The sequence below is a fragment of the Rana temporaria genome, chromosome 1 (genome assembly GCF_905171775.1).
Source record: "Rana temporaria chromosome 1, aRanTem1.1, whole genome shotgun sequence".
Classification (NCBI taxonomy): domain Eukaryota; kingdom Metazoa; phylum Chordata; class Amphibia; order Anura; family Ranidae; genus Rana; species Rana temporaria.
The window spans coordinates 466140397-466164043 of NC_053489.1; the positions used below are offsets into that span (position 1 = coordinate 466140397).

Genomic DNA, 23647 nt, shown 5'->3' on the forward strand with positions numbered 1-23647 from the left:
CTCAGCTTCCGATACGGCAAACATTTTTTTTAAAGAGGTCGTTAGACTTCACGGAGTCCCCAAGAGTATCGTATCCGATAGGGGTACACAGTTCACATCCAAGTTCTGGAGGGAACTGTGTAAGTCCCTGGAAGTGAAGATTTGTCTGTCCTCGGCCTATCATCCGCAAAGCAACGGCCAAACGGAAAGAACTAACCAGACCTTGGAGCAGTACCTCCGTTGTTTCTGCTCAGTCTCCCAGAATGACTGGCGTTCACTATTAGTATCTGCAGAATTTGCATATAACAACTCCATTCATGCCTCCACAAATCAAACACCGTTTTGGGCAAATTATGGCTTCCATCCTCCCTTCTTACCGGACTCCATTCCCGAAGCTTCTGTTCCAGCCGTCCAAGAACGGTTAGTATCCATTCAACAGAATTTCTCAAACTTGCAAGAGGTGATGCAGCGGGCTCAGGAGGACTTTAAGAAATTTTATGACAAAGGTAGAAGGGACTGTCCCACTTTTGGGGTGGGAGAGAAAGTCTGGCTGTCCGCCTCTAATCTAAAATTACCTGTTCCTTCACAAAAATTGGGCCCGAAATTCATCGGTCCTTTCGAGATTAAACGCAAGATTAATCCTGTAGCCTTTGAACTGGCCTTACCTGATTCTTACCGGATTCACCCCGTATTTCATGCCTCACTTCTTAAACCCCTGGTCCCGGATCCTTTCCAAGGGAGAGCGGAGCCTCCACCTCCACCAATAGAGGTTGAAGGAGAAAGAGAGTTTGAAGTGGAAGCTATCCTTAACTGCAGGAAAAGAGGGAGACAACTCCAATACTTAATTAAATGGAAGGGCTATCCCCCGGAGGACAGTTCATGGGAGCCTTCCAGAAACATTCATGCCCCTCGGTTGATTCGGTCCTTTCAACGCGAACATCCTGAGTTAATGGACAGTTTGGGCGTCCGGAGTCCGCCCCTAGGGGGGGGGCACTGTCAGGGCGCAGACCTTCCACGGTCTCTTTCCCCAGTTGGTCCTGGGTGGAATCGAACCCAGGATCTCTCCATTGAAGGTCCAGCTCTTTTGTCTCTGAGCCACTGCTCAGTGCTATTCTGTGTGCTGTCCGTTGGAACCTGGTCCTGAACCTGTACTCCTGTGGACCAATCAGTGGCTGTACTCCTGTGGACCAATCAGTGGCCAGTGCGGCCTATTTAAGCCAGCCCCTTCCCCTTTGCTGGTTGCTGGTTTGTCATCAGTTCCTGTATGTGCTTTATCCCTTGAACTAACCTCTTGACCTGGATTACCTGATTGCTTGACTACATACCTGACCTCGGCTCGTTTATCGGATTGCTGCCTTCTCTTACCCCTGACCCCGGCTCTGGACTTTGGACTCGCTTCTCTCTGTGAACCCTGATCCCGGCTTGAATCTCAGACTTGCTGCTGTCTCCATTCCCTGAACCTGGCTTGCTTCTTGCACTTCCTTATTCCTGCTCCTGATTGACTTCGCATTGGCTTCCGGCTTCTAACGTATCCTGTGGATTCCGGATCCCACACTTGTGATCTTCACCTCGGCTACTACCCAGCTACCCTCCGGTGCCGGTGCCTTCTGGTGCTTCCCTCTCTCTGTTTCCACCCTCAGAGGAAGGTTAGCGCCAGTCCGCAAAGGTGAGCCGTCCGCAGCATCTCGGTCTCGGTAAGTACGTGTCCTGATACTCCGGCTGTCTTCGGGGAGAGTGACGTGCCAGGGCCGGCCGTCAATCATCCTCCCTCTCCATAGGCACGCCCATTCCCCGCGGGAGCCGAAATCTATAATGTACGAGTACACAGTGAGTACGGGGGTAAAAAAATCGGGACAGGCATACTGTAGCTCGCGCTACAATGCCTGTCTCGATGGTAAAATCGTGTCACTGAGGGTGAACCGCCGCTTTAATGGGAAACACCACTGATTAGTATATGTTGATAAAAAAGTGAACTCTCTCTAAACAAGAGGGGATGCTCCAATCAATGAAACCTTCAAAAGGCCTTTGATTCGGTCTCTTGGCCCTACATCTTCACTATTCTTGAACTCTTGGGGCTTTGGCAAGCGTTTCCTGGGCCTGACACAGGCGTTATATTCAAATCCAAAAGCCTATATACGACTCCAGGGTTACTACTCCAAGCCAATATCTATAAAGAAGGGGACTAGACAAGGCTGCCCATTGTCACCGTTAATTTTCGCAATAGCGATTGAGACACTAGCTATTGCGATTCATCAAAACCCATATATTCAGGGAGTCTCATGCGGCCCCCAAACCCACAAATGCGGCCTCTTTGCGGATGACATACTGCTGTTTCTCACTTCCCCTATAACTTCCCTTCCCAGCTTATGTCAAACCTTGGATGCTTTTGCTAGGGTATCAGTGAACTACACCAAGTCCCAAGCACTAAACATCTCCCTACAGACTGACACAGTGGCTCTACTATGAAAGTCCTTAAAATTTGAATGGAGCGAGACCTCCATTAGATATTTGGGAATCATTTTAACATCTAAAATGGAAACCCTATATGCAAATAACTATCCTCCCATGTACCGCAAGCTAGAATCGGAAATTAATTCCTGGTCTAAAAATAAAATTTCCTGGTTGGGAAGGGAAAACTCGATTAAAATGACTCTGCTCCCCAGACTGTTATATCTCTTCCACTCTCTACCCATCCCCATTAGAAGGGACCATATTAAACCCATCCAAAGTAAACTGCTGAAATCCACCTGGGGAAAGGAGGGCTATAGAATCTCTCAACAGGCTTTATATGCACATAAAAGAAAGGGGGGTCTGGGCCTTCCCCATCTATCTCTACAAATACTACCAGGCAGCCAGACTAGCCCAACTATCAATAGTCTACTCCAGGTTCGAGAAACCTGATTGGGTTCAAATAGAAAAACAAGCAGTTTTATATTTCACTCTAGACTTCCTGCTGTGGAGCCCCCCGAGGAACAGACCCCCAATTTTAGCTCCTACCCTGTCCCATTATTTTGCCCTCTGGGACTCCCTGCGTTCATCATCAGCTCTAGTATCAACCTATAGACCTTTGACCCATTTGTTTAATAACACAAACTTTCCTCCTGGCAGAAATATCTTGGCTTTTAAATGGTGGTTGGACAAGGGGCTGTACCGGATAGGTAATTTCTTCACAGCTGCAGGCCCTTTTACCCTGAATCACTGCATCAAAAAGCTTGACCTTCCCAACTCTGAACGATTTAGGTTTGGCCAAATAGTCCACTTCCTACAATCTCTATGGAAGGATAAACCTCTTCCACCAAAGTTTACCGATTATGAATTGTGGTGCAGTCAAGCCATGGACCAGAAGAGATGGATCTCGGTGATCTACTCGTTGCTTGCCTCCCCTGTCTCTAAAAGCATCCTTTATGGAGGCCTGGGAATTCGATTTCCAATTTCAGTGGGATCTGGGGAGCTGGCAAACAGCCTGCTTCAAATCCTTCAAAGGTATCCTGAACACCACTCTCATGGAGGCTAGTCTGAAAGTAATCTCCAGATGGTATTACACCCCTTCCAGACTGGCCACGATTTTCTCTGCAGCAGACCCTCTGTGTTTCAGAGGTTGTCAGCTTATAGGCACGATGTCCCACATATGGTGGGAATGCCCCAGAATATGCCCCTTCTGTAAAAAATATTTAATCTAATTAACAGGCTGGTGAGGGTCCAGATTTCCAGGACCCCAATGGTTGCCCTGCTTAACGCCAAGATCCCACAACTCTCCAAACCTTTCCGCAGGTTGATACACTTTATATTCTTGGGGGCTAAACTTACAATAGCTAAAGCCTGGAAAACAACGAGAAATTCCCTCATAGCGGCAAAAAGGAAAATATCCTGGATAATGTCTCAGGAAAAGCTATCCAGAATAGTGCTAGACACAACAAATAAATTTGAGATCATCTGGGAACTTTGGGCCCGACTGGTGGGCATTCCCTTTGGCTTTTCCATTCCGTCTACATAAAACATAATCAGACCAAATAGTGATGCTCTTTCCTTTTCACCTCTTACTCTCTTCCCTCTCTGGGCCTCTGTTTCATTCCTATTCCCCTTCCCTCCCCTACTAGACTTTACGCGAGTTGGAAAAGATTACTGTTTGATGTATTGCGTAGAGAATTAGTAGTCCTCAGCCTGGTTCAGCCCTGTTCCACCCACCCCGGTGGTATCCCCTTCTACGTCGGGGGTTCATGCTATCAACCACTTAAGACCTTTATGCAGCTAAAGGACCCAAGGTGTTTTTACAATTTGGCACTGCGCTGCTTTAACTGGTAATTGCATGTACCGAAACAACATTTGCGTCCTTTTCTTCCCACAAATAGAGCTTTCTTTTGATGGTATTTGATTGCCTCTGCGATTTTTATTTTTTGCGATATAAATGGAAAAACCCCCAAAATTTAGAAAAAATAATTATATTTTCTACTTTTTGTTATAAGAAAAATCGAATAAACTAAATTTTAGTTAAACATTTAGGCCAAAATGTATTCAGCCACATGTCTTTAGTAAAAAAAATCGCAATAAGCGTATATTTATTGGTTTTCGCAAAAGTTATAGCGTCTACAAACTAGGGTACATTTTCTGGAATTTACACAGCTTTTAATTTATGACTGCCTATCTCATTTCTTGAGGTGCTAAAATGTCAGGGCAGTGCAAAACCCCCCCAAATGACCCCATTTTGGAAGGTAGACACCCCAAGGAAATTGCTGAGAGGCATGTTGAGTCCATTGAATATTTTTTTTTTGTCCCAAGTGATTAAATAATGACAAAAAAAATATATATATATTTTTTTTACAAAAAGTTGTCACTAAATGATATATTGCTCACACATGTCATTGTTATATGTGGAATTGCACCCCAAAATACATTCTGCTGCTTCTCCTGAGTACGGGGATACCACATGTTTGGGACTTTTTGGGAGCCTAGTCGCGTATGGGTTCCCAAAAACCAAGCACCGCCTTCAGCATTTCTAAGGGCGCAAATTTTCACTTCTCACTACCAATCACAGCTTTGAAGGCCATAAAATGCCAAAATAGCACAAAACCCCCCCCAAATAACCCCATTTTGGAAAGTAGACACCCAAGCTATTTGCTGAGAGGCATGTCGAGTCCATGGAATATTTTATATTTTGACACAAGTTGCGGGAAAATGACAAACTGATTTTTTTTTTGCACAAAGTTGTCACTAAATTATATATTGCTCACACATGCCATAGGCATATGAGGAATTACACCCCAAAATCCATTCTGCTGCTTCTCCTGAGTACAGGGATACCACATGTGTGGGACTTTTTGGGAGCCTAGCCGCGTACGGGACCCCGAAAACCAAGCACCGCCTTCAAGATTTCTAAGGGCATATATTTTTGATTTCACTCCTCACTACCTATCACAGTTTTGAAGGCCATAAAATGCCAAGATGGCACACAACCCCCCCAAATGACCCCATTTTGGAAAGAAGACACCCCAAACTATTTGCTGAGAGGCTGTCATGCTCAGAAACGTGTAGGCCTCTTCACTAGTGTACATTCGCTTTGCCATTTTGGGCTCTAAATTTAGTGGTACACTAGTGATGATTCACAGGTAAAAAAAAGCACCTGACTGTCAGCAAACGTAGAAAACGCTTAAAAAAAAAAACCTGTTAGCGATCGCAGGGATCAGGCCTGTCTCTGCGAACGCTGCAGTTATGTGTGTTGTGTTTTGTAAGTGACAGTAATCGATTGATACTGCACTTGGGTGGGCTGGGCGCAGGGGCAAAACGCAGGTGCTAGCGGGTATCGGGGCTAATTCCGCTAAAAATGCGTTTTTGGGTACCCTAAACTGCCGGGTACACTAGTATAGATCTGATCAGATCAGGTATCGATCCGTTCAGATACTATACCACTAAGGGGGGTGTATGCTTTGCGCGTGGGTGTAAGCGTTACTGGCACTAACCTAACGCTTCCTGGGGCGACGCAGACCCTGACTGACGCTAAAATTTAATTGATATCACCCGCCGGGTGATCAGGGGGTTAAACCTTTTTTGGGTTATATACGGCGGGTGCCCTGATGCTATAAACAGCAAACTACCTAACCAGCGTCAACCGTAACACTTATACGGTGATCACTGGTGAAAGGGTTAACTAGGGGGCAATCAGGGGGTTAAAACCTTTGTTAGGTAATATATGGGGGTACCTGACGCTTTATAAAAACCTGGCGGCGAACCTAAATAACTAACTGGCTAACCAGCATCACCAGTGACACTTATACGGTGATCACTGGTGAAAGGGTTAACTCTAGGGGCAATCGGGGGTTAAAACCTTTATTTAGAAATGTATGGGGGTACCTAACGCTATAAAAACCTAGCGGTGAACCTCAAAAAATAACTGGCTACCTAGCGGCACCAGCGACACTAATACAGCGATCAGAAAAACGATCGCTTAGTGACACTGGCAATAGGGGGTGAAAGGGTTAACTAGGGGGTGATCAAGGGGTTAAACCTTTATTAGGGGGGGGGTAGGGGGCTACCCTGAACCTAAAGGGGCCTAAGACTAACTGCCCTGCAACTTTTTACTGTCACAAATGACACTAAATGCAGTGATCTTTAAATAAATGATCACTGCAATCAGTGACACTGTGACAGGGGGCTGGGGGGTGATCTGGGGGTGACTTGTGTACCTATGTGTAACTGTGTTAGTGTGCTGTTTGGTGCAACTCACTTGTGATGTCTTCTCTCCTCTCGCCGGACGAAGAGAGATGACATCACTTCCTCTGCCTGTGTTTACATTACACAGGCAGAGGCGGAAGGTGATTCGCTGGGAGCAATCGCGAGGGGGTGGCCAGAAACGAACAGCCGCCCCCTCATCCCGGATCGCTACCACAGCAAACGGAACTGCCGCAAGTATCGGGGGGGGTCCCGATCAGACCCCCGACCCACGTCAAGGCAGGCACGTACAGGTACGTTGATGTGCCTGTCTGTGCCATTCTGCCAACGTATATGTACATGCGGCAGTCTTTAAGTGGTTAAAGGTGGCCGAGGTCTCCTTTTCCGGCACAGATTGCTCCCGTTAGGGGTGCTGGGAGGTGCGAGACCATGAGCCGATTGGTCTTAACTCATCTTAATACTATCCGATAGTCAGGGTTCTTTGGTGCTGTGGTATGGCCCAGGGTTAATTGAATATGAAACTACTCTACCTGCTGTTGTTATGTGTAATACTCTCCTGCTGTTGTTATGTGTAATACTCTCTTTCCTTTGTACTCTGTTTCCTTTGTACTGTCTTCATCTGTATTACGTTTGTTTATTTCAAAATAAAAACCTTTTGACATCAAAAAGTGAACTCTCGATAGGAACACCATCAACAAACGTGCACCTCCACCACATGAATTGCACGCTTACCGAAGGGCAAGCTTGGATAAGCCTGTACTATTGATCACTATCCGGATCTGTATTTAGCAGAAGCTCACAGGAGTTGGACAGGAGTTGGACAGAAGGTGGACCAGGTATGCTCAAATCACCGGACATTCAAGGTTGTAGCATCGATCAATGTACCCAAAAAAAGTGAAGAAGAGCTCTCCATAGTATAAATCAGACTAATGAGAATTTATTAAGAATAAAATTGCACTTACAGAAAACGAAGATGTAAACAAAGATAAAAACATCCATAAAAGGTATTGCCGCCCAGCTTGCAGACACCCATCCGCTCACAAGTTACACCGCGATGACGTCAGCACGTCAACCAAGGGAGGTGCACGTTTGCTGGTGGTGTTCCTATCGAGAGTTCACTTTTTTATCCACATATACTAATCAGTGGTGTTTCCCATTAAGGAATCATTTCTATTTGTATGGGACAATTGGATCATTCCTTAAGATCCTATGAGGACTGTTCACTTTTCATTTCAATATTTTTAGTGGTGGACTGACTGCAATTTTTCTTTTTCACCACGATCACTTGTTTATTTATTTTTTATTAGCGCAGCTTCCTTTTTATAATCTGAAATTTCTAATGTGTATATCTCACGTTTAAGCTGCCGATGTTTTATTTTTATTTTTTGTAATAGGTTTAGCGTGGTATTTCTCAATTTTTCACTAGAATGAATGGGCTGCCCTACTTGTAAAGCATGACAATATGCAAAAACAAGTGTGACACCTGTTAAAATGCTACACTAGTGGGAATGGGGGCTTATAGTAAATGTATTTTGTTTTCTTTGTAACATTCAAAATTATTTTAGGTAGCTGTTGTGCATGTAGACAAGAGTTTCTAAAGGAAAAAAATTAATAATGATGTATATTCTTTATGCCATATCTATTGTTTTCATCACATAGAGAGATAGGGGCAGATTCACGTACCTCCGCGCATCTTTCCGCCGGGCGCAGCGTATCTAAGATACACTACGCCGCCGTAATTTTTTTTTAGAATCCTCAAAGAATTTGCGCCGTAAGTTACGGCGGCGTAGTGTATCTTTGGCGGCGTAAGGGCGCGAAATTCAAATGACTGTGATGGGGGCGTGTTTTATGTAAATACGTTGTGACCCGACGCAAACAACGTTTTTTTTGCTCGAAATTAAACTGGAACAAGCCAATGCTTTCGACGATGACGTCATTCTACGCAAATCCCTATTCGCGAACGACTTACGCAAACAACGTAAAAAATTCAAATTTCGACGCGGGAACGACGGCCATACTTAACATTGAGTACGCCACCATATAGCAGCTTTAACTATACGCCGGAAAAAGCCGAACGCAAATAACGTAAAAAAATGCCCGGCCGGACGTACGTTCATGGATCGCCGTAACTAGCTAATTTGCATACTCAACGCGGAATTCGACGGAAAAGCCACAGGCCACCGGCCGAAAAAATGCACCTAAGATCTGAAGGCGTACTAAGACGTACGCCTGTCGGATCGATCCCAGATGCCGTCGTATCTTGTTTTGTAGATACAAAACAAAGATACGACGTGGGAAATTTAAAATTACGCCGGCGTATCAATAGATACGCCGGCGTAATTCTTTTGTGGATCTGCCCCATAGCCTTTATATGACTGGTATTTCTGGTGGTAGTCCAGAACATGAATGCTGTCTGGTTATCTTGTTCAATTTGATTATCTTGAAAATAAAAAATAAATAAACCTTTTTCTGGTAACTTGTGCATACACATTTTAACAACATGGCCAAAGAACCATGTTTCTTGATTTATATTCTGACCATTAGTGAACAATACAGACTTCATTGTCTCATAGGTCAAAATGGTCTGGCTGATGGTGGTCAAAACATGCACATTGAGCACAGTGTGTCACATTCTTTGCTGACTACACAAGACAGAAAACTGAGAACTAGAGAAATCGCATGATTCTCCCATGGATGACTGACTTGCCATTGCCAGCTATTGTTTTCTGATAGTCGACAACTGTAGCTGAACAGTGACTGTATCGGATTGCATGGTGCTGCTTGGTAGTTTCTGATCAGTCCCTTCACCAAAAGTCGATTGAAAAATGTACTTTTGTTGAGCCTGGTGGTGCTAATGGGGCCACCTACTTAACGAATTTAAAATTCGATCCGTGTATGACTAGCTTTACTATAACAAGTTGGGCAAATCAGCTACAGAGTCCTGGAGCTCATAGAAGAATTGTCTTTCGTCATGTATATTTATTCTATATATGTATTAGCAATAGTCCCTTCTGATTACTGTAGAAGTGTAGATTGTAAATAATATTTTTATATGAAATTAAACTGGGGAAACCCTGATTTGCTTATAGATTGTTAAAGGCGAAGGACATGTAACCCTCACCAGAAAACAACTCTTAGAAGGTGTCAGTGATGAAACTGAGCTTCTTGGTGTTTCCATATATGTGAATGTGACAGTATTTTCTTCAGGTAACTGTAATTATCTCTGTTGTCTTTGTACCTCTTACTGAAATAGATATAATATGACTATAATTGAAATCCTTTGGTTATAATATATTTGTTCAACTATTTAGGCAGTTGATGGGTTATGTCAACAGGTATCGATCTTGAAATATTTTTGTGAGAAAAATAACATATTATTATTTGTTTCATGAAAATGTATAGAATTGTTTTAATAATATACATATATATATAAATGTATATGATTGTGTAACACCGTGGTACTCTTATGCATTATACTGTAGCTGTCTTCCAGCACATCGGTCTGATTCCAACTATCACCAGCGTCATCTACATATAGATTGTATTGGTGGTCCTTAATTATGGATTTCCTCTGGTTGCTCCAGAGTCCAAAAACACATTAGTGGGTTATGTTCAAAATGTTTCTAGCACGCAGGCATTTGGTTAGCAGAGTTAATGTGCTGTTAGTTGGTAGACCTTTTTCTGACAGGTACCTGCTCCCTACTTCTGGGACACGTCACATTCCCAGGAGACTGCAGGGCCAGTCTAAAAGTGCAGCACGTTTCACGCATGCTATATGCAAAAGCAGTTGTGGAAGGGACTATGGGGATTTTTACATGTGAGTCATTAATCCAAAAAGAAGTAATTAGAAAAAAGGAAGAACGAAACTGGGTAATCTATGATGGCTCCTTGGTAATGAAAACAACCATAAATACTAAAATCTTAATTTATTAAACACAGCATACAAAAATATCAAGGACTAAAAACACATAATTAGTTGGGTATCATATAACAGGAAAGAAAATGTTTACTTATATTTGTATCCAATTGTTACATATTACATGGTCAACACGCTTCACGGGCACAAGCTGCTTCTTTAGGACTCTGTATTAATATATGACATATTTCTTGTAAAGCATTATTGTAACTCTAGAGGGATGAAATGACAACTAATGCCCATAAAATGTAATTCAGAATAGTTCTTTAGCACTCTCCAGATCTGGCTGGTTAACAAGCTTCCCAATAGGCATCATATAATAACATTATACAAAGTAAAAATGGGAATAGTGAGCCCACCAGTCTGTTTTAGCAGTTGGCTATACAGGCGACTATACAATCCTTGTAAACAATATACTCAGAAAATGTGCAGCGCTATACAAGAGCAAATAAAAGTTCTATCATAAAAAGTCTTAGGCCCCGTACACACGACCGAGTTTCTCGGCAGAATTCAGCCAGAAACTCGATCGGAGCCGTATTCTGCCGAGAAACCCGGCCGTGTGTACACTTTCGGCCGAGGAAACCGACGAGGATCTCGTCGGGCCAAATAGAGAACATGTTCTCTATTTCCTCGTTAGTCAACGGGGAAACTTGGCTCGCCGAGATCCTCGGCGGCTTCACAAGGAAATCAACGAGCAAAACAATGTGTTTTGCCCGTCGAGTTTCTCGGACGTGTGTACGGGGCCTTAGAGTAATGGTTGGAATCCTGGTGAGGAGCCTTAAATACAGTGTGCAACTGAGAGCAGACTTGTCTGCTTACCAGAGGTAGCAGGTAATAAAGCACAGTATGATCTCAAAAGGATAACACCAAGTGCCTTAACACGTCTTCACTTGTGGGCCTTCACCAAAAGCATGCACTCACCAGATGAATGAATATAGTAAGCATTAATCCATGCTTGGGATCCCGTCATCTTCAGTCAAAGTCACCAGCTGAATTCGAACCGGTATCCAAAACATGACACTAGATGCAAACAAGCTCACCAGCATGGAGCCCAGAGAGATTTATAGTGTGTAGTATTTACTGTTGCGCAAAGGTCCATACAAGCATTAAAAACATCATCAAATATTTTTAAGTGCACTTACATTGATGGCCACCTCCAAACACATGGAGATGGTGGCGTGGAGTCAGCAAATTGGGCCAAATTGGATTTACTAAAGGCAATCAGACTGTGTGAGTTGATATATATGATTCCGCAGGACCTATATATATATAATCAGACTGTGTACTTTGTGAATGCAATTGCACTTATTTCTCAGATCTTAAAGTGGAGTTCCACCCCCCCCCCCAAAAAAAATCTAAAAAAATTATATATTTTTTTTATACTCACCAGAAAGGGCGGTTACTATGCGGAACTAGCTCTTCTGCCTCTTCCTCCACCGCGATGGATCTTCTGCCTCGTCCTCCGTCGCGGTGTCTTCTGGTGAATGGGACGCGCTACCTTCTGGGAACTGTGTGTATCCCAGGAGGCAGCCGCCCATTCACAAAGCTCTGCGCGAGTCGCGCATGCGCAGTAGGAAACGGGCAGTGAAGCCGTAAGGCTTCACTGCCTGTTTTCCTGAGGCCCCGTACACACGAGAGGATCCATCCGCTGGAATTGATCCGCGGACCGGCTCCAGCGGATAGATCCCCTGGTGTGTACAATCCAGCGGATCTGTTTCCGCGGATTTTTATCCCCTGGGATGGATTTCAAGCGGATAAAAATTTGAAGACATGCTTTCAAATCTATCCGCTTGAATCCATCCCAACGGATTGATCCGCTGGTCTGTACAGACTCACCGGATCAATCCGTCCGAATGAATCCCCCGCATGCGTCGTAATGATTCGACGCATGCGTGGAATTCCTTATATGACAGCGTCGCGCATCGCGGCGACGGCGCGACACGTCATACACTCCATCGGATCAAAATCCTCGAGAGGTTTTATCAGCGGAAACGGTCCGGTGGACCGTATCCGCGGATAAATCCTCTCGTGTGTACTAGGCCTTAGTGAGGATGGAGGCACCAGGACTGAGCGATCGCCGTTGGGGGGCCGACATCGCGGGCGACTAGGACAGGTAAGTGTCCTTATTAAAAGTCAGCAGCTACAGTGTTAGCAGCTGCTGACTTTTAAAATAAATAAATCACGGGTGGAACCCCGCTTTAAGGAATATGGTAAAGCTGTGTTTTTTTTCCTGCACCTGATTGGATATCCTTCACCAATGCCGCTTAACTCTGGGGAAGATGAGTTCAACTGCACTTGCAAAGTGCACAGTCTATTTACCTTTAGTAAATCAACTCAGTTATGCCCTGCCACCATTGTGTCCACATATCTATGCCCCCAACAGGCTCACTCAGACTGAAGTGCATTGGGGCAGACAAATTGATGACGTCAACATGCCATCAGGTCAAGGCTGCAGGTGCCACATCAAAGATGAAGAAAACAATGCAGTGGTCACAGGAAGAAATGCTCCAATAGTGGGTTGAACTCTACATAACAGACAAAATAGATAAAGATTTCAAGTGTAACTTGAATGCAATGAAAATTTTAATTATATTACATATATAAATCAATCCATGTGAGGATATGTCAAAATATGCATAGCAATTTTAAATAGACGTTTATTATGGGAAATTGATTATGCATCATCATACAGGGTATATATGGGAAAGGGGAAAACTCAACTGGTCATTAAGTCCAGAAGTATGTGTTGCTTTGAGATTGTCACCTAGCCTCCAACTGGAGAATTTGTTTGTCAAAATTACCACCCTGAGGGTAAGGGTAGATCATATCCAAGGCTAAAAGTAAATGACCATGCGCTTCATAATGATGGATAATGATGGATTTGAGCATAGTGTCTATAAACTGGACTAGTGAGGCTGCAATTGGGGATGTCATACACATGACTATAAATTCCTTGCCAAAATATATACCTATACACCTATATTAAAAGCTTTTCCATTCTAAAAGGTAAATGCCCAGTTCTCAGATTTCTGCAATTTGGTAAAATGACATCTTTTTCAACATTGATACATTTTCACTAAGGACACCTGTTGCAATGATTGTTAGACTGCAAAATACCACACTGTGAATGCAGTAATGCAACAAAAAGAATGTACTGCTTCTAGTGGGCCTTTTCAGAGACTGCTTACCCCCTCATTACCCATCAAAAACATAATATTTTATTCCTAACACAATGTTCTATTGAAATCAATATGCAATTGACTCTAGCATTCTTATATTTGCTTCATTTCAGAAGGTGACTATGTTCAAGTGCACAAAACCAACATCAGGATTGTCTCCTCACCTTACAATATTGCATTCACCAGGACTCCGACATATTTCAAGCCTGGCATGCCTTTAACGATCATGGTATGGTAAACATTGTATTTGGCACATTAAAAAACATAAGTTAGAACAGTTACCGGTAATTAAGTTAACACTTTTATACAGACCCTATTAATGGCCAATCTACAACAACACTACAATACTCCTAAAGGCCTATTCACATTATCGTGTTTTATGTGTGTTATAATACAGCATCACAGCATGCCAACAAGACATGAAAACTAGTAATGGGCCGAACACCCCCCCGTTCGGTTCGCACCAGAACTCCTGAACATGAAAAAAGTTTGGACCCGTGCCACAAATCCTATTAAAGTCTATGGGACTGAAATTGAAAAGTCCCCATTTTGAAGGCTTATATTGGCCATAAAAGGGGTATGGGAGCCCGGGTATTGCCCTGGGGAACATGTATTACTGAAAAAAAAATGTTTTTAAAAATATATTTTTTAAAGGAGCAGTGGTTTTAATGATGCTTAAAGTGAAACAATACATTTTTAAAATTTTCTTTAAATATAGTGCCTGGGGGGTCCCCTTAGTCTACCTGTAAAGTGCCACATCTGTACCGTGTATAGAACCTGCTGCAGCAAAACTGACATATATAATGAAAAAAATACATTTAAATTGCTGACAATACAAAACTGTTAAAACAAATGGTGTGGGTGCCCCCCCAAAATCCATACCAGACCCTTATCCGAACATGCAGCCTGGCAGGCCAGAAAAGGGGGGGCGAGTGAGTGCCTCTCCTACCTGAACCATACCAGGCCACATGCCTTCAACACGGAGGTGGTGTTATGGGGCTGGGGGGCTCTGCCCCCCCACCTTAAAGCATGCTGTCCACATGTTGATGGGGACAAGGACCTCTTCCTGACAGCTCTGGGCTGTGGTTGTGAGGGTCTGCAGGCAGGGGGCTTATCAGAATCTGGAAGCTCCAGATCCTGCCCTCACCCCTATGTGAATGAGTATGGGGTACATTGTACCCATGCCCATTCACCAAAAAAGTGTTAAAACGAAATAAAAACACAAACACAATTTTGACAATTTCTTTTATTAAAAACAATGTTCCCCAATGTAGATCCATCGTCAATCACGATGCCTGCTGCCAACGCTGGACCCGAAAAAAATAAAAGCTCATTTAAGAGTATGCAATGCCTTATTCTTTTTATTATCACAGGGGTCAAATAAGGTTAACCACCGTCTGCCTGCTCTGCCATCTGACAGTTCATAAATAGGTAAGGGGCGGAGTCACCTTGCGACGTCACCTGGTGGCACCGCCCTCATATAATGTCACCGATCAGTGCATGCTGGGTTGGTAATGTCATATGGGGGCAGTGGCACCAGGTGATGTAGTCAGATGGCTCCTTACCTATTTAAGAACTGTCAAACGGTGGAGCAGGCAGTCGGCATTTAGCCTTTTTCAAGGGCAGAGCTTTTTTTTTCTTTTTTCGTCTCCAGTGGTAGCAGCGGGTGTCGTGATTGACTATGGATCTACATCTGGGGGCATTGTTTTTTTATATTCTTAATAAAGGAATTGTCAAAACATGTTTTCGGTGAATGAGTATGGGTACAATGAACCCCATACTCATTTACATAAGGGGGCTGGGATCTGGGGGCCCCCTTGTTAAGTTGCTGTTCAGTGCATTTTGGGGCACTCGGCGGGTGCTAAGCACACTGGAAATTCGAATGTTCGCCGAACGGGCAATGTTTGGGCTAAACTTATGCTCGATCCGAACCATTCGCCGTATACTAATGAAAAGTAGTTATCATATTTTGCACTTTGAGTAAAACATATTTACATTTCTAATGCAATATGGTGAACAGGTTTAAATTCTAAAACTGGACCCTGGATGGTAAGTCTGTCTTTTCACCTTTTTCAATAGGGTACTTGCACACGCTACTGATGTTTGAATATCAATATTCCTGGACAAAATTTCTTGCATTTATTTTGCACTTATTTTCATGTACACAAGTAAAATAAATCCTAGCTCTCAGAATGCAATTTTACCTCTTCAAAGGAGAAATACTGTCAATATTACTCCCTGGGGTACATATAACAATGGTGGAGAACCTCAAAAAAATTATTGCCATAGAATTTGGTCTTCTTTCCTAATTGTTCAATAGGGCACACAGATGATTGCAGCGCCTTGGGTAACCAATCAGAGCTGTTTAAATAGCCCAGCATAAGCCCTCCCCCTACCAGCATACCTCAATTTTTTGCTAGCATCCTAAGAGAATGAATGTCTATTTTCTGCTGGAAAAAAAACTATTGCTTTTTTGTTTTTATCGATACAATTCTTAATTCTAGAAACATCTGACAGCAGCTGCAGAGCTTAAAAGTGCTCAGTATTGCAGCTTTCTGAAGTGGCTGGTACATGGCACAGCCTTGGAGGTCATACCCAGGTCCAGCTGAGAGAAAAACAAGGAAATGGCCTAGAAAGTGGTCTTTGGGCACTGGGCCCTTTTGAAGCCACTCTCTGGGCACATAGTTAGTAGTTGGTGTTTTGATAGCAGCAGAGAACTTTACAGGTCTAGGGCCATGCTGCATCCATCTGTTGGAAGCGTGTGCCTTTACCGAAGAAAACTGTCTGATTTGCACTAGGTGGCCTTCTGGGGCCTCTCCTGATCATCAAGACCACCTTTGGTGAATACATAGGTCTTCTTCCTATTTTTTTGAGTTGCCATCCTCTGAAATGTTCATTTTCTCAATCTGTGGTCTGACTGAGTGCCATGACCCTATTTAATTCTGTTGAAGACAGTGTTTGGACTGCTCATCACTTTTCTGATCTGTTGGGAGTCTATTTGTACTGCGGCACATTAAGTTTTGGCACAGTGACAGCTTTTATTCTGTCATGTGATGCCTTCAAAGGAATATAACACACATGTGCAGTATCACCACTGTGGCAGAGCGAGGCTCTGTCCTTATGGAAATGGTGTTAAAGTGGACACAGAGTCTGCATATCGCCAGATTGCAGAGCTACAGTGCGTCGATTTGAAACAGAGAAAACTGCTCTGGCAGTTTTCTCCGGATCTTGCTATTTCTGGAAGGGGCTCTTTAGTTTGGACATTCTTCGGAGATATGGGTGGGACGGGATCTCCAACCCTGTGTCCAGATCTTATAGACAGCCTACAGGGTGTGTGCCCAGGTGCACACAGCTCATTCAATAAAGAGCTGGAAAGAGCAGAAGTGAGAGGAAGGTGGAGTTGGAGCAGTGGCTGCTAGTGAGTGTCTCTGTGTGAGAAAAGAAGCTGTGTGCATTAAGAAGTTCAAAGCTGTGTGTGCTCAAGGAGCCTAAAGCTGTGTGCATTAAGGGACTTCAAGCTGTGTGCATTTAAGAAGCCCAAAGCTGTGTGCATCCTAGACTGTGTTGCCGTGTACACACGATAATTTTTCGCCATAAAATTCCGCGGGTTTTTAACGTCGTTTTAGCCCACACACGATAATTTTTTACAACCCGAAAAATGACATTGTTTAAAACGTTGTTAAAAAATGCAGCATGTTTGAAAAAAAAAAAATTGAAGTTTTTCAGAACCCGAAAAATGACGTGAAGCCCACACACGATCATTTTAAATGACATTTTTTTAAAACAATGTTTTTTTCATGCCGACAAAATTATAGCGTGTACGCGGCATGAGACTGGAAGATCTGGTGGTTTAAGGTACCAGTGCCTATAGCAGCAGTGCTGTTGAAGAGTAGCCAGGTGGGCTTGTATTTTCAGTTATCTCTGAACATCGTTTAAACCCCTGCGTGGGATTCCTGAGTGGACTTTTGTTTTTTCTCATTTAATAAACGTGGGCTACCACGCCCTTAACGATATATGCCTGTTTGGTGTGGACTCACTACAAGAAAACGCATCTGCCACGAGAGCTAACAATCCCCTATGTCACACCACAAACTGCAAGGGTCGTGACAAATCCCAGTGTGTGCATAGATATTCCCTCTGCATCTCTCATTCTGCCTGGACTACAGTCAGTTTCTAGGCAAGGTCCTTGATATATCCTTCTTGAAGCTGCCATGGAGTGATCTGATCACAGAGGGCATCAACCTTTTCTACTCCACCGTGGTTTGTAAGTACCCCAAAGGGACTTCCATCACTTGTTTGCAGGATGTCAGACCCTAAATGCAAGGTGATCTCCTCTCTGCGCATCAAAAGGTTACAGTCATCTAACAGCACTGGGGTAGCCCTCAGTTCTTCCCTTAAGAGGTCTGATAATGACAGTCCCCTTTCTCCTGCCGAAGTACAGACCTTCCCCATCTGGTGCACGCATGACTAAGCACTAGTTTCAGTGCGAAACACATCAGAAGTTGGGTTTTATTTTACTTTGCTGTGACTTGTAGTGCTGTCCTTCTTTTAATAAAGGCTACAATTTGTTCAGAGTGCGGCTGTCCAGAGACAATTTTTGTTCCTGTTTTGCTAAGTGCATTGCCTGCACCTGAGTTGTCTGCAGCGGTGGATGTTCGTTTGGGTTCCCACCTGGAGCGGCTATTCCCTTTTCCCCTACTAGTACATTATGGCATAACCCACCTGGGGGGCCTTGAAAATAAAATAAAAAATAAAGCAGATTTACTTTACTTCAGGATTGAATGGAATTCAGGTGATTCTCATCACACCAAACTGGACCAACAGATTAGGTTCTCGGACCTTATAAGACTCCTGGCAGACTCTCTTTGTGTCCTTCCAGATCGTCCAGATCTCTTGTTCTGAGGATCACTTTACCAACCTGCTTCACGATTGTTGGCCTTACCGGGATGGCTATTGAAGCCTAAGCTTCTCAAAGCTAGGAAATCTACCTCCTACAAAGTCTACATTTGTACCTGGAAAGCGTATTTAGGCTGGTGCGAGGCTAGTAAATTCCATCCCAATAAGTTCTTTCTGGGACGTATCCTGTTTTTTCTCATGGACTGCATGAACTGCTGCCCTAAGCACTAGCAAGAGTCACATATTTGCTCTAGAAGTTTTCTTTTTAAAGATTTCTTGTCGAGGGGCGTGGTCTGGACATGGCCGAGTGAGGTTGCATACCATCAGAGCTCCCGGCCTGATCCCCCAGTTTTGAGCCCAAAAACGCCTTAAGACCGGCATGAACCCCAATAAAAGGTACGGGACCAGAGCAGCATCGAAGGGCACTCCGTCTGGAAAGAACACTGGGGAAATTTCGAAGTATTTCAAGGCCCTGCAGGACGTCTCCCCGGATCCGGGCCTACCAGAGACACGAGACCCTCCACGTGCCGGAGCTGAAGACCCTCGCTCGCAGCTACCGGGCCCCAGTGGCTCTGAAGACTGGTTCACATTCAACCAGGACCCCACGGAGGACCCCCCCCAGAAAGAAATGTCAGGCCTACAAGCTCCGGAGCTGGCTAACCTTGACCCGGCCATTAAGGCCCTACTTCAGGCCTTGCCTACAAGGAACAACATCGAAACCCTAATCCTGAAGCTAGAGGAGACGCACAGGAGAGATATCCAGGAGGTGAGGGGAGAGGTCTCCACCCTTACTGACCGGGTGGCGTCGGGTGAGGAATCTGTCTCATCCCTGGCGGATCGGGCGGCGGCACTGGAACAATCCCGGGATCAGCACCGGGAGGCGGCCATTACGCTACAGCTTCATATGGAAGAAGCGGAAGACAGAAGCCGCCGCAGCAATTTACGGATCCGCGGGTTACCTGAACCCGCAGAGGCAGAAGACGTGGGCGCTAAAGTATCTGGAATCTTCCGCGACGTTCTGGAGGACCCGGGAGCAGTGATCATCCTAGACAGAGCTCACAGAGCGCTCGGGCCTAAACCAATGGACCAAGACAGACCGCGGGATATAATATGCCGCCTCCACCGCTACAACCAGAAGGAGGCCATCCTCCGCAGAGCCTGGGACCGGGGAGACATCGAGATAGACGGGGCTCAGGTCCGTGTCATGCCCGATCTCTCCAGGGCGACCCTCCGACGAAGGGCGATGCTGCGACCCCCTTCTGGAACTCGCCAGACAGTCGGGACACACGTACCGCTGGGGAACTAATTCGGGCATGGCTGAGGCCCGACAGGCGAAGTGCACGCCGCTACGGTGACCCCCCTGCACAGGAAGACAGTTAACATCTCAGGAGGACGTGAGAACCAGGGTTTCAGGTTTGACAATATTTCTTGGACAAAGGGGGACACGAGCCTGCCGGGTGGTGAGGGGGGTTATGTGACCCGGGGGAGTTTGGGAGGGGGCTACCAAGGGGGCCCCGCATTGCACGGGGGTGATCGCCCCCCCTCCGGGGTACACATCCTAGTATGTCAGGGGCTGCAGCCGCCACTTGGGGGACTAAATTATGGAGGCCGAGGACTCCCCGGAAGGCCCCCTGTGGTTTGGGGGATGCCGGAGGGGAGATGTGTCTCCCGTCCGGCGGGGGGGGGGGGAATTGATTCGATGGTTAGATTGGCCCCTACATTCAGGAGCCTGTCACCCATAGTTCAGGGTGGCCCACAACCACGGGTTTTATGTTTGCACTTTCCGCACTAATTTGCCTTTTCTAGTTATATGTCCTTAAATTGTTATGTTCGCTGCTGGTTCTATTGCCATTACTGATTACATTGTATAATGCCGATTAATATGCTTTGATCTTATGTTATACAGGTATTGGCTCGGGCCGGGGGGGGGGGGGGGTCGGGGGCTCGCTCACTGTCCCTGTTTAGCACATCTCACCCACCTAGGGCTGCGCTCATTTCCTGGGGAGACCCAGAGAGCGCTTTTAGCTGTTTTCGGCTAACTTGGTAGAAGCTCCTTGGAGGCCCCATCTGGGACCTTCCCTTTGAGCTCTTTTCCTTCTACCTTTTTTTTACTCTCTTCTCTACTTCTACTTCTCTGTTCCCTCTTCTTCTTCCAACACCCCCCCTCTCTCTCCCACTACCCCATACTGCTAGTGAGGTCCTTTACCAGGGCACACCTATCCATCTCCCATACCCCCTCCCCCCCCCCACTGCACGGGCATGGAGGTGCTGACGGTGACGTCATTTAACGTCAAGGGTCTTAACACCCCCGAAAAAAGACGCATGCTGCTACAGGACATGCGACGCATGAGAACAGATGTGGTACTCCTTCAGGAGACACATTTTAAGAAATCTAACCTACCGCTCCTGAAAAATAGGTTTTTCCCCACGGTACACCATTCTCAATATACGGAGGCTAAGAGTAGGGGCGTCTCCATACTTATTTCCGCGCGGGTGCCTTGGACACCCCTGGATACCCTGTCAGATGAAGAGGGGCGGTTCCTCTTCCTGAAGGGCAAGATAGGAGACAGGATAGTGACGGTTGCCAACCTCTATGCCCCCAATGCTCAGCAGGATGTTTTCCTGAGAAAGGCCCTGACACAGCTCAGGCGCTTTATGGAGGGCCACCTGATACTGGGGGGAGATCTGAATGTATCCCTGATCCCGACTGAAGACACGTCCACCGGGAGGTCGTCCTTGACCCGGGATATGCGGAAGCGTATTGACGCTGCCCTGCGCTCGATGCAACTGATAGACGCCTGGCGCCTTATGCATCCTGGAGAGAGGGATTACTCCTTTTTCTCCAGGACGCACCAAACGTACTCGAGGATCGATTACTTCCTCCTACCACATGGGCAACTAGACGCGATCCAGGACATTGTAATTGGCTCGATCACGTGGTCGGACCACGCCCCAGTGACTCTGAGATATTCCCTCTCTGAGCTTCGGGGGAGTCAGAGGGCACTGTGGCGACTTAACGAGGGGCTCCTACAGAACTCAGAGGTCATGACAGACGTTGTCGCGGAGCTGGGCCATTACTTCTCCACTAATGGCTCCCCTGACAGTGACGTGGGCGTAGTGTGGGAGGCACACAAAGCGGTGATCCGGGGAGTGCTCATTAAGCACGGAGCAAGACTGAAAAAGGAACGCTTGGCACAATTGGACTGGCTCCTTGCTAAGCTGCGGACGTTAGAATCCACACATAAATTGACCCAGAGCAGACAAATCGGCGCGGAACTAGATACGCTTCGCTCACAGATCACGGGTTTCATGCACTTCAAGGCCAAAGCAGCTCTACAGACCTGTCGACACTACACCTACGAGTCGGGTAATAAATGCGGCAAGTTACTGGCTAACACACTGCGCTCCCGTCGACTAGCTTCCTACATTCCACATGTACTTTCCCCTACAGGGCAGAAAAGGTCTACTCCACAGCAGATATCTCGGGAATTTGGGCAGTTTTATAGCTCCCTGTATAATCTGACCAAACCCCCCACCCAGGCGGACTCAATACGAGACTATGTCTCCACGTCTCGAATGCCCTCCCTACCCATTGAGGCCCGAGACAGCCTGGAAGACCCCATCACACTTCCAGAGATCCAACTGGCACTGAAAAGCGCCAAGCCGGGTAAAGCCCCAGGCCCTGATGGCCTTACCATTGCGTACTACAAGACTCTACTCCCAACAGTGGGGCAACATATGGTAAAACTGTTTAATGAGTTAGGCGCGGGGAAATCGTTTCACGCCACCACTCTACAGGCCCAAATATCTGTAATCCTAAAAGAGGGTAAGGACCCAGCTAGTTGCGGTAGCTACCGTCCCATATCCCTCCTCAATACAGACCTCAAAATATTCACCAAAATCCTAGCATCGCGACTCCAGGGACACCTCATGCGTCTTATACACCTGGACCAGGTGGGCTTCGTGCCCACGAGGGAAGCCCGGGACAATACGATCAAGGTGCTCAACCTTCTACATATGGTGTCCTCCAGTAAAACACCTAGCCTGTTTGTCGGAACGGACGCCGAAAAGGCGTTCGACCGCGTGGACTGGCAGTTTATGATGGCTACCTTAGAGCACGTAGGACTGGGGGACAAAATGAGGAATTGGGTAGCGGCGGTCTACAAAGGGCCGACGGCACGGGTGAGAACTAATGGGGTGCTGTAGGATTCATTCCCAATAACTAACGGGACGAGGCAGGGGTGCCCCCTATCACCCCTGCTATTCGCACTTTTGCTAGAACCCTTTCTGTGTCACGTTCGGCTGAACCCTGACATTAAAGGCGTACTTACCACAAAAGCACACTACAAAGTCTCCGCGTACGCAGACGACCTGCTTTTTACCCTTACGGACCCCGACGCCTCACTCCCGGCCCTTTTCAGGGAATTTGACACTTACAGAGGGCTCTCAAATTTAAAAATCAATCTGACGAAGTCAGAGGCCATGGTGATAGGGATCCCACAGCAACAGCTAGCCCGGCTTAAAAATGGGTTTAACCTGAAGTGGACGGACGTTGCGCTAAAGTATTTAGGGACGTACATCCCCCCTCACTCACACACCTATACCGACTGAACTTCCCCCCCTCCTGACAGAGGTTCGGAGACTTTTGACTCAGTGGACCGGGGGACTGCATTCCTGGGTGGGCAGATGCAACATCTTAAAAATGACAATCTTACCCAAATTTTTGTACCTCCTACAGGCCCTCCCGATCCACATCCCAGGAGACTATTTTAAACAGGTACACTCCACGTTCATTCAATTTCTCTGGGCGGGAAAAAGATCACGGATACACAGGACTGTCCTCTCCCTCCCTAAGCTACATGGCGGCTTGGCCCTACCGGACATCCGGACTTATTACCATGCAACACACTTGGTAAGGTTAATTGACTGGCGCCGTCACGGACAAAACAAGTTGTGGACGCAGATTGAGCAAAGCCAGGTCAGTACCCCCATACACCGTGCCCCGTGGTGCTCA

General features: G+C 45.8%; 1 protein-coding gene across 2 annotated transcripts in view; it reads left to right on the forward strand.

Moving 5' to 3' along the window:
- The window catches only part of LOC120917126 (complement C3-like), a 284580-nt gene that overhangs the window by 51122 nt on the left and 209811 nt on the right, over positions 1–23647 (forward strand). For both annotated transcript variants that reach the window (XM_040328185.1, XM_040328194.1), the window contains exons 9-10: positions 9732–9849; positions 13851–13966. In XM_040328185.1, the coding sequence (XP_040184119.1) occupies positions 9732–9849; positions 13851–13966 (234 nt within the window). The remainder of the gene's footprint in view (positions 1–9731; positions 9850–13850; positions 13967–23647) is intronic.